The sequence below is a fragment of the Protopterus annectens genome, chromosome 1.part1, assembly GCF_019279795.1.
Source record: "Protopterus annectens isolate FY-2018-M chromosome 1.part1, PAN1.0, whole genome shotgun sequence".
Classification (NCBI taxonomy): Eukaryota; Metazoa; Chordata; order Ceratodontiformes; family Protopteridae; genus Protopterus; species Protopterus annectens.
The window spans coordinates 526753571-526767355 of record NC_056726.1 but is presented as its reverse complement, the minus strand read 5'-3'; the positions used below and the strand labels follow the sequence as shown (position 1 = coordinate 526767355).

The window sequence follows — 13785 nt, the reverse complement described above, 5'->3', positions numbered from 1 at the left end:
TAGCTTTAGAGTAGTTCCTGAATATTCCAGGGTTAGCTGGGGTTCCAGATTTTGTGTTTACTTCAAAGGAGACCATTTTGTGTCCTGCCCTTACCAGAGAAGACATTACACCAGGGGGTGTGCAGCACTCTCCCATATCAATGAGGACAAGATCCAGTATGGTTGGACCCCTTGTTGGTGTATTGACAATCTGTTGCAGGGAGTTTGTGTTTACAAAATCCGGGAATCTCTGTGCATGTACGTTTTGGTATTGTATGTGATTCCCAGTTAATAGTGGGGTAATTAAGGTTCCCATGAACATGGTATCTGGTTGGATAGTGAGTATTTCCAGTAAGTTTAAATACATGGTATGGGTTTTGTGGGTCATAGAGGGTGGTGCTATAGCTTGTAAGGAAGTGGTACTGGATTTTGCCTATGGTGATTTGAACATAGAGAATCTCAAGTGCATTGTCTTGTTTGACCAGCCTTGAGGTATATTTATTTTTGATGTAAATCGAGACACCTTCACCTTTAGTCCCTGTCTGTGTAGTAGCTGATCTAAATGTGTAGAAGGCATTATAACCTTGTGCTCTTGGTGTGCTGTCCATGGCTTTGAACCAAGTCTCAGTGACTGCACAGACATCATTATTTTCTAGGGTGAAGAGAGCTTCTAGGGAATGGAGTTTTTTGTTCAGACTCCAAGCATTGAGCAGTAACACATTTAGATTTTCTTGATTTTAATTTGCTGTGTTGGAAGTACTTTCAGTTTGGCATTGCCAAAAAAGGCATTATGCAGGAGCTTTGGCTAATATTTCAAAGCCTAGAAGGGAAAGGTGCAGGCCATCCCTTGCAAAGCAGTGTGGTCTGTTGACCATCACCTTCCATACTGACAAATATTGCACCCCCTTAGAATGACACCAGGAAACTAAGCCAATTATTAAAGTCAGCCATCTTTTGTTCAGATTGTTATTGTGGCATCATCCTTGGAGAGGGTAAAATTCTGCTCAAAGATAGGATCATTCCAGCCTGGGACACACATTCTGAGAGCTCCATGATGCCTCTCCTCATATAGTCTGGAGAGATATGTTTCAGGTAATTTACTCTGACATAGACTATGACTGAGTCATACTGGCACTCTTGGTTCAATGACCTGAGTGTGTGGGTTATGTGGCAGAGCCTGGCTCCTGAAAAGTAACTGACCGTGACTTTCTTCTTACTCAGCTTGGTGAGAGGGACATCATTGTGTCTCACAGTGGAGTCTCCAATGACTAGAATGTTGGATTGTATGGTGGCTTGCATTATGGGCATTGAAGTAGAGGCTCTATGAGATGTGGCTGTATTTATGTGGGTGCTGTTTGGAAAGAGTGGATTCTGTGCTGCTGAGGGTATTTGTTTTGTGTCTAGGAGGTCTTTGGGGTTTAGGAAGGTTACATTTAAATGCTTTGGCTTATGTATTTACTTTGAATTATGTGTCATGGGTGCAGTGTGTGCACTACTGACAACCTTATATGAAATTAGGAGTGCTTTTATGTGAGAGCTTTGCGTCCACTGACATTGTGTAAATACACCTCTGACATACTATATCAGTTTGTTTGAGAATTAACTGATTGTCAGTAAACATGAGGGAATTTTTACCTTGCCTCAGGATGCCCATATCCACTAAGCTGGTAACTGAGACAGTTTTTTGTTGGTTAGACAGTTGGAGTGAGAATATAAAGTAGTGTCAGGAGTATCCGATTTGCAACTCTAGGGACAGTGCTTGTCACTACAAACTAGTTGTCCTGTGTGTAACTAGGTATTGGTGAAATTTCAATGATGCTTTTACAGGAAAAATGTCAAGTCAAGGTGTTTGTGGCTATACAGGGCACTGCTAAACACTTGAGGGGAAGCTAAGAAGCAGAGCCTGATGATTTATGGATAAAGTATTTAGGTAGATATTCTGAAGTTAGAAGCAAATCAAACAGTACTTAGTGAAAAGAAAGAATTAACTTGTCAAGAATGATGAAAAGAGGGGAGTCACATGAATAGCTACTGCCTGACTACCACCAGTGTTGGTCTCACTACACCTTCGCTCTGCTGGGATACAATGCTGCTTTGCTTCTTCTCTCACCAGAAGCCAAACAGTAGCACCAATCTCAAGGTGAGAAACAGACCACAGCCTGTTTGGTGATCCACAGTCTTGTCCCAGATGATGTAAGAGTCTGTAGGCTTGTTATAGCCTTTTCTTGGTAGATATCTTGAACAGCAACCAGAGGAATCATGAAGATCAAACACAGCCACTCACTTTCCAACCAGAAAGAGTCAGGAATCTATGCACTCTGCTCCTTATTTCACCAGGAGCAAAATATAAGCACAAATTCCAAACGGACCCCTATGAAGCATTTATTAGGCTTTTAGGTGTACAGCAGTCCCCAGGAAATAATGTTCCTATGCTCCTTATCTCTCCAAGAGCAACACAGAAGCTCTATTCCCAAGATGACTACTGAGAGGCAAAATATGAACTCTCCAGTAATTGGTGATGTTTGAGTAGATGATGCAGGTAAGATGGAAAATAGCTTAATACCTTAAGAGCTGCAATGTGCACTAAGCAGTTAGATATGAAAGAGGAGTTAACTTAAGCTTTAGCTACCTAAGTGGAGAGCCACACATTTTAAAAAAGCAAGATAGATTGGAAAGGGTGAGCATTGTGCATTCTGACACTATGGAATACAATGGGATGGCGAATAAATGTAAATAGTTGAAAGGGAGTGATTTCATAAAATGGTAATTTTGTGCTTAAGCCAATGAAAGAGGAGAGGGAAGGAGACATGGTGAAATTAACATAAGGGTTAGGCAGCTAGAAAGACACTTGAGTTTAAAAATACAATAGTGCCAGAGTGGGAGGGTGAGGAAAACTTAATTTCTGTGTGATTCACAAGAAACACAGCTGTGGTCTCTTTCCTAGTTTAAATATGCAATTTAAAAGAAAACAAATCAAAATATAGAAAATATAAGAAGGCAGTAAAGCAACACAAAGTGCAAGAAAGCAAAAACAAACTATCCTTCCCCTCACAGCAAGTTGTGGCAGAGTGAGTGAGCTTTCCTAGCCCATAGGCTTGTCAGCCATATTGAAACATTTTAAATAATTTCAGGAAATCAACGTTTGACATCTTAGTATTGATTTAAAAATACAGCACCAACATTGTTATTATGAAAGAAAATGGCAGTTACTTTGGTTTCACTTTAAAGCCACTGGTCATGCCTGTTCTTTAATATTAATGAAAAAAATCATTTTAATATATCATCACTATGTAATGCATTTGTCTGTTTCTCTTGTGAATGTTTTTGCTAGAAGATCTATTTCAGGTTTTGTTCATTTGCATACATGTGTGAGAGAGAGAGAGAGAGAGATTCTGGTGGGTCTCTGATCCGACCTCAGATCCAGTTGGGCTGCTTTTACTAGACTCATAAATCCAGCTCTCAAGCTCCTCCCTTTACCCATAATGTCACACCATCGTGACGTACTTCAGTCCTCATTTGCAACCACATCATTCAGATGTGGATGTTCTACACTTGAGCTAGGAGGTTAACAAGGAATTATTTTAGCCTTTTTTGTGAGTTTTATGTCTGCAGTATCTCTTTCCTTGTCCTTCCTTTGCCTTTTATGGAATCTGCATAACATTCAAACCATTTTCTAATACTTTTATCTCCCTTTCTAGTTAGGCCTTTTAACCTTGTCAGGGTATTCTTTGAAATACCATTGTTGGTATTCTTTCTCTTTCCTTCTGTCTACCCGACCTTAGGGTACTTCTGAAGTGCCATCGTTGGTATTTGTTTCCCTGTTGTTACTATAGTGTGTGTGTGTGTGTGTGTGTGTGTGTGTGTGTGTGTGTGTGTGTGTGTGTGTGTGTGTGTGTGTGTGTGGATCTACTTCTAAAGCTCAAAGTTTCAAAACTTCAAACAGCAGAGACCAGAAGACTGAAGTTTTGAAACTTCAAAAACAAAATAAAAACATTTTTTTTACATTTTTGCAGGGGGTCAAGCCCCCTGCACCCCCACACCCCCTGCTAAATAAATATACCAACTCTGAGATCGCACTACAGTGAGGAAAACAGTAAATATCCTATACCACTCTGTACGGCAATCTCCATTCAATACATTTAAAGTTTCAAAACTTTGATCTTCTAGTCTCGGATGTTTGAAGTTCAAAGTTTTGAATCTCTGAGCTTCTGAAGGTGATCTATATATACATAATCTTTCTTTAGGTCTGTTTTGTTGTTTCAATTTGGCTGACAAGCCTATGGGCTTTAAGAAGTGCACTTTCTGTGGGCATAAGATCCCTAATTCTGATGCCCACAAGGAATGCATTTATTGTTTGGGCATTGCCCATCTAGAAACTGACTGCTTAATTTGTTCTTGATTCGACTCCCATGCTTTGAGTGACAGGAGGAATAAGTTGGTTTTAAAAGGCTTGCTACCTTCTTCTGCTGCTTCTGTTTCAGCTGGGGCTCAAACCCCATGTAGTAAACCCATAAAAGGAAGCATGACTCATCTCCAAAAGAAAAGGAGTCCAGGAAACAGTCCTCCGACTTCCGTCCTCATTTAGCTCTGATTCCTGAGCTTCCAGCTAAAGTTTCCAAGAAACCAGATGCAACATCAGTCTCAGATCCTATGACTTCAATCACCAAACCTCCTCTGATATGATCTCCACATTTCTCCCCTGATCTGATATCTCCTTAGCTGCATTCATCTTTCTTACAAGAGACACCTAGGAAACCCTTCAGACCCCTTTCCACTAGTTCATCCCTTAGATCATACAGGAGCTTATATGATGCAGAGGTGGATAGGATAAAGAGGAAGTTTCTTGGGACTCAAATCCAGATGGAAATAATTCTGGCTCTGTCTGCCATCGGACCCATGAGTCTACCTTTTTTCTCAACCTCATGTTATATCGCCTTCTCCAATCCAACCTGTGGTTTCAGAGCCCTCTGATCCGAGATCTTTGAGGATGTTCTTGTCAAATCCAATGACTGCTTGTTCTTCCACTTTGGCCATGCTCTTGAGTTGCCCAGCTCCCATCTGTTTGGAGTAGGATGAGTTTTGAAGCCGAAGCATTGACGGCATCTCGGGGGGAGGGGGGGTTTGGGTCAACTCCATAGCTATCAGAGCCATCCTTGCCTCTTAGTACTGTGGGATTAGGTAACTTGGCTCAGACTCCTTCCGGAAGGCAGGAATCCGTGAGGATTCAGAGTTTGGTGCAGATAGCTTTGGTGCCGGTGTGACCGGCTGTTCTTTCTGCTAGACCTTCTTCCTTTGAGGTAGTAGAGACAGCTTTTTCGATACCCAGAGAGAGGACATCCGTACCCTGTTTGGAGCCTATTCTTCCTCCATCAAATTTAAGCTATGAGCTCTCATGCCTATTCCACAGGGATAGCCACCCAGTACTAGCCTTCAGACAGTCCTCATCCAGGGCTCCCCACCCACTTCCAGTACTTCACCAGACCATCCCACTGATGAGGTCTCTAGGAATAGGACTTGCAAAAAGAGACCTATATACTCCTCATGAATCTGTCACTGAAGACATGGGCTTCAGTGAAGAGAAGGGGTTCATCAGCTCTCTACCTGTTGATGTTTTCTTTGGAGAGATCCTGGAACTTCTTAAACAGATAGGTGGATGATCTTCTGATGCCCCTTCCCAAGAGGAGTCAGTGTTTCTGGAGACTTTCAGGGCTGGCCTGGCTACATCTTGGGGGGTCCTTCTGGCTAAGGAGCTGATTGACCTTATCTCACAATGAGCATGGAAGGAGCCAAATACAAAAGAGCCCATACCTAAGAAGCCAAATAAGTTTTTAGATCCACCCAAAGATAGGGCCCACTGGAGTAAGGGAGTCCCAGCAGATGCCATAGTGGCAGCCACTAAGAGGTAGCTTGTGGAACAGAGTTCATCTGTCCATCCCTTTAAGAAACAGTTCTGGTCCTTGAGCAGATTTAGCAAGTGCATTTATGTCTTCGTGACCTTTGCTGTTTGGTCTCTGAATTATATGGCACACTTCACCAGATTACAAAAGGATTTGATCAAGGAGCTTTCCAAATTTTTTTCAGGGCCCTTGTTTGTGGAGGACAAGAAAAAAGTTTCTTCACAAATGGCCACCCTTTAGTCTACTTCCAATGTATCCATGGGGGGGTGATCTCTTATGCAGCCAAGGGTATCTCTAGGGCTGCATGTTCAGTCTCTGTGGTCAGGAGAGACTCCTGAATGCACCTGTGTGATTTTACAGAGCCCTTCAAGTCTTTGTTCATTAGTACTCCTTTTGATGGATCATCTTTGTTCGGCCACAAAGTTAAGGAAATACTCTTCAGAAGTGAGCAAAATGGAAAGACCCTGTCTGCCTTTGGGATCCACTTTTCTAGTCCCTCAGAGATCCTTCTCCAGAATCAGAGGTGGTAAAAAGATGTGCTTTTGCAAGTCCCAAGGTCCTTTTCAGGAATCGGAAGGAGATAGTTTTTCCTATGGCAGAGGGGGTAGGGGGAGTCTAGTGGAAGATGCTGTCCTTATGGCATGGGTGGCCCACAGAACCAAGGCTTCAGAGTGCCTTCTCCAAAAATCCCCATCAGTGCTCCTGAATGGTTGCACGAATCCTGTACTTTGGAGGCAGTTGGGGGTTGCTTATCTCTGCACCCTGAAGCCTGGGCATCCATTACAAAAGACACTTGGGTGCAGAAAATTATATTCAGAGGTTATTTCATACCATTTTCCCAAATTCTTCCAGCAAAAACAATAAACATCCATGGTGTTCTACCCAATCAGAGGGAAGCAGCACTCTTTAAAATAGTAAAGTTGTTAAAAAACAGTCATCCAAAAAATCCCCCCAACCAGCAAGAATCCAGAACTTACTCATGATTTTCTTTAGTGCCAAAGAAGACAGGGGACTTGAGATCAATTCTGGATTTTAGCCAACTAAACCAGTATGTAATATACTCAAAGTTCCGAATGGTCATGGTTCAGTCCATTTTACCTCTACTCCGAAAGGATGATTGGATGTGTTTGACAGATCTTCATGATGTGTACTGTCATATCAGAATGAACAGGTGCTCGAGAAGATACCTGTGCTTGTGGCAGGAGACAACCATTACCACTTCGGACTACTGCACTTTGGTCTCACCACAGCCCCCAGGGTGTTCACCAAATGCAAGGCGGTGGTAGAGGTTCTCCTGAGACTGCTGGGATTCTGTGCATTTCCATTCCTAGATAATGGGCTCCTGACCACCCCATCCAAGCATCTATTGATTCAAGCAAGGGATTACTTGCTCCAGTTTTGTCATCAACAGGACACCATGGTCAGTTACACCAAATCACAACTTATGCCTACTCAGACCCTGGAGTTCATAGGTGCTCATCTAGATACGATCAATCAGATAGCTTCATTTCTTCTAAAAAGAGTTCATATTCGTAGCTCACAGGTTGTGAAAGTGATCTCCCATTCTTATCCTTCAGCAAGGCTCATCCTCCCAAGTATTAGAATCAATGGCAGCATCTGTAGTTCTAGTTCTTTAGCCAGATTTCATATGTGGGTCTTGTAGTGGAGTATTTTAGTACAGTGATCTGTTTTTCAACATCATTTAAGCACTCCAATTGAGATTTTCAAAGTTTTTGAGGAATATCTTCTTTGGTGGATTAATTTAGAAAAGGTTTGTCAAGGCTGCCCGTTTGTTCTCCTGCAGTCAGTAGACACAGTCACCATGGATGCCTCCCAAGTTGAATGGAAGGGCATTTCTTGGGAAGGACAATACAAGGTGCATGGTCCCAGAAGAGGCCAATTTACACATCAGTGTCCTGGAAATGAGAGCAGTCCTACTAGGGTTACAGGGTGTTCAAGATGTTCTTACTTCAGGGATGATTGCAATACAAACAGACAACACATCAGTAGTCTGGTATATCAACAAACGGGGTAACCAGATGTTATTCATTGTGCTGTAAGATGTATTGGCAGCTTTTATTAAATGCTAATATGTGGCAGGTCTAAATGAACAAACCTTGATTAGTTGTTTATTACAATTAAAAGCATAGGAGAGGTAGATTTTAAAGTTTTGTATTTGGTTATGAAAATTGAAAAAAAAATTGTACATATAACGTAACCTGTTTTTAAAGTATGTGGCACTTTAAACAAAGTATTGTATTTTATTGGATTTGGGTGCATGGCCGTCGTGATTAAAATGGATTATATACGCTTGAGTGAATGGATTGTTCAAACTATCTGATGAAGTTTTATACTGAGTAAAACAAAAGTGCCTATATTAATGTTTTGTTTGGTTTCTTGTTTAAACTTAAGAGAATCAGTATTAGAACTTACACCAAATGCCTAACGTGGTTGTATTCAGGAGTTACATAGAGTCTCTGCGGGCAAGCAGTTTACTTCATGGTTTGTTAAAAGTATTCATGTTTTCTGTGTGTTAATTGCTGTGGCTGCTGGAGGGTTGACAGGTTCACAACGACTTATTTCGGACACCAGTTCTGAATTGCTTTTTTCGGATGCTGTGTCAATGGATTTACAACGCACCATTGGGAATTTGCCTTGTTAGTACAGCCACTTTCCCAACTAATTGATAACATCCTACTGTTTGGTACTAATAACAGGGAAGGAAATGGAAGTGTTACTACTTTACAGTCTCAGTTAAGATCTTTCTTGTCCCCATCAAACTTAGCTATGAGACACTCAAATGCTGCTCCAAATATGGGAGGTGTGGTTTCAAGAAATCCACTGTTGTTACACAAATAGTTACAATGTAGCTTTCAATTTAGTGAAACACAGCAGCATTTTATTGACCTGTCCCAGGGATTGAGTGAATTTCATTATAAACAGTTAAAACGAGAAAAAATACAACTAGAAAATGCCTTTTTAGTAGAATGTATTAAGGAGAATCAGGTTCCAAAAGGGCTTCGGGTTTGGCGTTCCCTACTGGTCTAGTTAAAGATTCACTTCTCCATAATGAACTGTTGCATGTGTTTGACCACCATGGATGCGAATACATGAAGATACCCAAAAAACACAATGTAAAATCTATAGATGAGCTTACTGCTGAGGCTAATTTGTTGGACAGTATTATCACACATGACTTAGCATTTGAGCAAAATAAATAGGAATATACAAGAAATTTTTCCAGAACTGACGAACAAATTAAACTTAAAAGGGGGAGGAAAATGAAGATACTTCATTGTGCTCAACATACTGCTTATCCAGCTCCACCAATTTCACAAACTTGGGGTCAGAAGTATAATACTAACAACCGAGATTCCTCCTCTTCCAGTTTCCACCAAGAGACATCCCGATAAATAGACAAATTTTGGAAAATTATGATGATGACAACAATAATTAAGAAAACCCTTTAGAAGTTCCATCAATTCGACACTCCAAACGGATCAAGGCAAAACAGAACAATCAGTCAGAACCCAGGCGATCTACCTAATTTTCATCGAGAGACCAATCACAGTTGTGGAATCGAGAACGGAAGAATAATTACCCCAATTAAAGTTGGTGGCTGACTGACTGAGTCAAATGTATGTGTGATTATCATAGACATAAAAGGTGACTTTAAAATCTATAATTATTCTAATTGTAAAGTTAATAGTAAGTGTGGAGATCTCATTACAAAAGGTTTAACCTTCATGCCAGCAAGACATGCAAACATAGCACACATTCTTATGGACTTGAAGTGCTTCACTAGGAAATTTAATTTCAGCATTATTCTTGATGATAAAACTGAAGTAGTTAACAAATTAAGTATCAAGTGTATTTAACCCCCTATTCACCCTACTTTAGCACTGTTTGAAAAATGTGCAAAATTGATTTAAGGTATTCCTTTAATGGAAAAAGAAGGGGTCATAAGAATGATGGTATAAATATTACTATAAAAGTAAAACAATCAAAGAATTAAAAGAGTGAAAACCTAAAAATTATGAGGCCTGACAAGGAGGAGGGCTCATTATTATGGATAGGGATGATTATTCTATTAGGATGTTGAACTTATCTGATGATATTTAAATGTCTCATTGAATGAAAAGAACACAGCTTATAGAAAAATTAATAGAACACAGCTTATAGAAAAATTAATGTTTTAAGTGATATGTTCATTGATCATGAAACAGAAATAGATGATTACAACTATTTGAATATAGTTTGTCGTAGAGTACCAAGTATTTTAGGAATACTGAAGATACCTAAAAGAATTGACCAGTGCCCCCGTGCTCCCAATTGTTGATTCAAGAGGTTGCGTCACATACCCCATTGCCAAGATTTTAGATGAAAAACTGAAAATACTGCATGAGCTGATCAGGAAACCCCATCCCTCTCAGGATGGGCATACCCATCGTCATTGCCTGCCCTGTCAAGTTTCTGAGCTGCTAATCAAACTTAGATCACATGAGCTGTAGGCAGGGCTGTATCACATTATGTCACTGTTACACACTGCCACTGATGAAACATTCTTCAGTACTAGATTTCATGAGGCGCCATTGAAACTATTGATCATCCCAACACTTCATATCCTTATATCACTTCATTAATGATGTGCTAAATTAGAAGCAGTAAGTGCATTTAGCATTTCTGAGACTTTGTTAAAGCTAGATTTAGTAGTGACTACAGTTTTAATTATTGATCATCCCAATACTTCATATCCTTATATCACTTCATTAATGATGTGCAAAGTTAGAAGCAGTGAGTTCATTTAGCATTTCTGAGACTTTGTTAAAGCTAGATTTTGTAGTGACTACAGTTTTAATGTAACAGTGAATGAAATGCAGTTTTTTTTAAAGGAAACCCATCCTTTACTCTGTTTCCCAGTGACTTTAAAATATCCCACAACTATTTAATTTTCTGCATATTCCTGAACACATTTGCTCTTTTTTTACTGATACAGAATATAACCTTTTGCAATGTGGATCCCCCTTACTTCTGGAAGAATCAGTCTTTGTGTCTGCAAAGGTAAGAGCCATAGAGCCTATGCTGTAATGGGAGTGTGGAATTATAGGTATAGGTAAGGGAAACAGCAATGAAACTGAAGTGTGAGTACTGAATGGCAACTGGACACTCTTACGTTGTGGAGAGACTGGTCAGACTCCATAAGTTCAGTGGCATGACATGCAGTTGAGCATGGTGTGAGTAGCATGGCATGTAATGATGCATGGTGCTTAGTGCGCTCACATATGACATCCTAACCATCTGCTGTGTCACCTGTAGATGGTTAGAATGTCATAACCATCTGCTGTGTCGCCTGCTCAGTGCTTTAGCTAGGCTTGTGGTATCCCTTAGCAATCATGGTATTAGCAAAATTAAATAAACCTTCATCTAGCATATGAGGGCTATGTGGTACACGCAATTAAATGTTGCATTTAGCCCTTCTAGGGGACTTGGACTCATTCATTAAACCATGTGACCAGTGATGCAGATGGAAGATCACCATCTACTTCAAGTAGGACAGTCAGATAAAGGCATAAACTTGACTGATGACATTCTCTCTTTTTTTCTGGGACAGATAGTCATACATTCCTATCACATTTCTTGTAGAGCAGTCTGATTCTGCATTTACTCAGGCATTGTCTTTAATGCTAGCTTTTTTGACAAAGAAGAAGTCGTCTAGAGGTCTGCCATGCCTATATTATTTCCAAACTTCAAATTACTACATGGGTTAGATGGATGTGATAATGCTAACAGTATTTTACTCAGCTGCGTATTTATAGTGCTTTCGTATTTTTTCACCAAGTGCTTTTTCTGTTTCAGCAACCATCGGTCCACCATCTGTTAGAGTATCTTCTGGAGACAGGTCCATTTTAATCAAGTTAACAGCTCCGAAAAAATACAAACGCCAAAATGAAACAAAAGCAATATCCTTGGTGCAGATATATCCTGATCTTGAGTACAGTATCATCATCCTGAACACCAGAAACAACTCCACAGTAAGGAAATGATCTATGCGCATATTTTATTCCAGCAGGTTAAAATGTTGTATTACTGCAAGACCTAAAGCCATTTTTCATGTGATATTAGATTATTTTCATTTCACTCTGAGCTAAAGATATAAGTTTCTAAATTTACAATTAGAAGATGTAAGTTTCTATCAATATTGTTAGTCTGTTACTATTAAAACATATATTTACTGTGATTTTACAGCCATTTTCTAATATTGTTTGAAAAATTTCACACAGAACTAAGCTTCACAGAGCAGAGGCCCTCTTAGTATATGTTTGCAAACTGAGGTATATATATAAAATGCCACTCAGTTTTGTTGATAACTGTATGCTGAACAACTTCAAAGCTCACAGTGCATTGCATTGTTTGGTAGAGTTGTACAGTCATACAATGACTTCTCATTAGTATTCAAAAACATGCACCCTTATTGGTCAGCCCACCCAGGATGCCCATTGTAAATTGGGCATATATCAATAGAAAAATGTTCAGCCGCTGAAGTACCATTGAGCGGCTAGATTTTTTCTATTGATATATGGTATTGAGAATAGAACAAAATACAAGAAAAACCAAGTACATTCTAGGAAACTAATGAAATAGAAACCTACTTGATTTTCCTTGTATTTCTGTGCTATCCCTCCTTAAATCTCGGCAGACTGTCATACCTCTCAACTGTCGTGATTTTCACAGAATGTTCAGATTTTTGCCTCATAGTTTTTTTATTTTCCCCGTAATACATGTTTTTATTCTGGCAAGCCATTTTGATTGAAGTCATCAATTAATGACACACATTTGAGGTTTAGTCTTTATATACTTCAGAAAATGCATGCTAACACAAAACCTCTGCTTCAAGCAACTTTCTAAGTTTATAAGAGGAATAAAATCCATCCCTATTTTGGACCATTGTTCCCCCATTGTGTGATGTGCTTTGTCTAGGTTTTTTGCATTAAGACTGGCAGGAGCCAAAAAGCAGTAATGGAGATTCACTTTTCTCTGTTGCTTCTCTTTAATAGAAGAATGCAAAACAACACAGAGGAACACTACAGCACCATTATTCAAAGACATTATGTAAGAAAGGTAAGCAATTTCTTTCTTACATAATGTCATTGTGTAATAGCAATAACTCACTCCCGAGTGTGAATAATGCTGGATTTGCCCACGGTTGACATTGTGGGTAAATCCAATTTTGCCCACACCCAGTTGTGGGTTATTGCTAAATAATATGTGAAAGACTTCATACTGACCTTAGCTGGAATTGTAGTCAAAATACCCACAGTTGTTTAGCAACTTTATAAATAAAAACAATCAGCTCTGTAACTTTGAAATCTCCCTCAGACGTTTAACAAACTGTTTGGAATACATGCACTTATTACATGGTGCTATACTGACTTGTCATAAATTGCCAGAGTGTACTGCATAGTTTCCAGTACATAGTTTTCTCTACTTAACTTCTATTGGTACAGTTTAATTTTAGTCTTAGTAAACAGACTTTCAGATAGCATAAGTGGGAATGGCATGTGTTATAGTTAATAATAGCATCTTCTCAAAATTATTGTTTAGGCAAAAAATGTGTTTTCATATCCATTTCCTCGTAAGAAAGAGTGCTGTTTAAAACTGAATTTATTTCCTCATGTTTTATTTGGTAAAGACTGATAGTTTATGTTAAATGTTTTGAATATGTAACATATTAATGATTAACCAACTTATCCCAAAAGAGCATGATTTAGAAAGGACCAAGCCAAAGTCAAAGATGACAAGTCAGAACTCATCTAGTGCACAGAAATGTATGGTTCACAATTTTGCGATGAATCATGTGACTTCTCACTCTAAATAATGCACTGTGCTTTACAGAACTATGGAGTTTACA

General features: G+C 39.4%; 1 protein-coding gene across 1 annotated transcript in view; it reads left to right on the top strand.

The window, feature by feature from the left end:
- The window catches only part of LOC122806225 (interleukin-20 receptor subunit alpha-like), a 764186-nt gene that overhangs the window by 689535 nt on the left and 60866 nt on the right, over positions 1–13785 (top strand). Inside the window, exon 4 of the mRNA XM_044076474.1 lies at positions 11733–11908. Coding sequence (XP_043932409.1) covers positions 11733–11908 — 176 coding nt within the window. The remainder of the gene's footprint in view (positions 1–11732; positions 11909–13785) is intronic.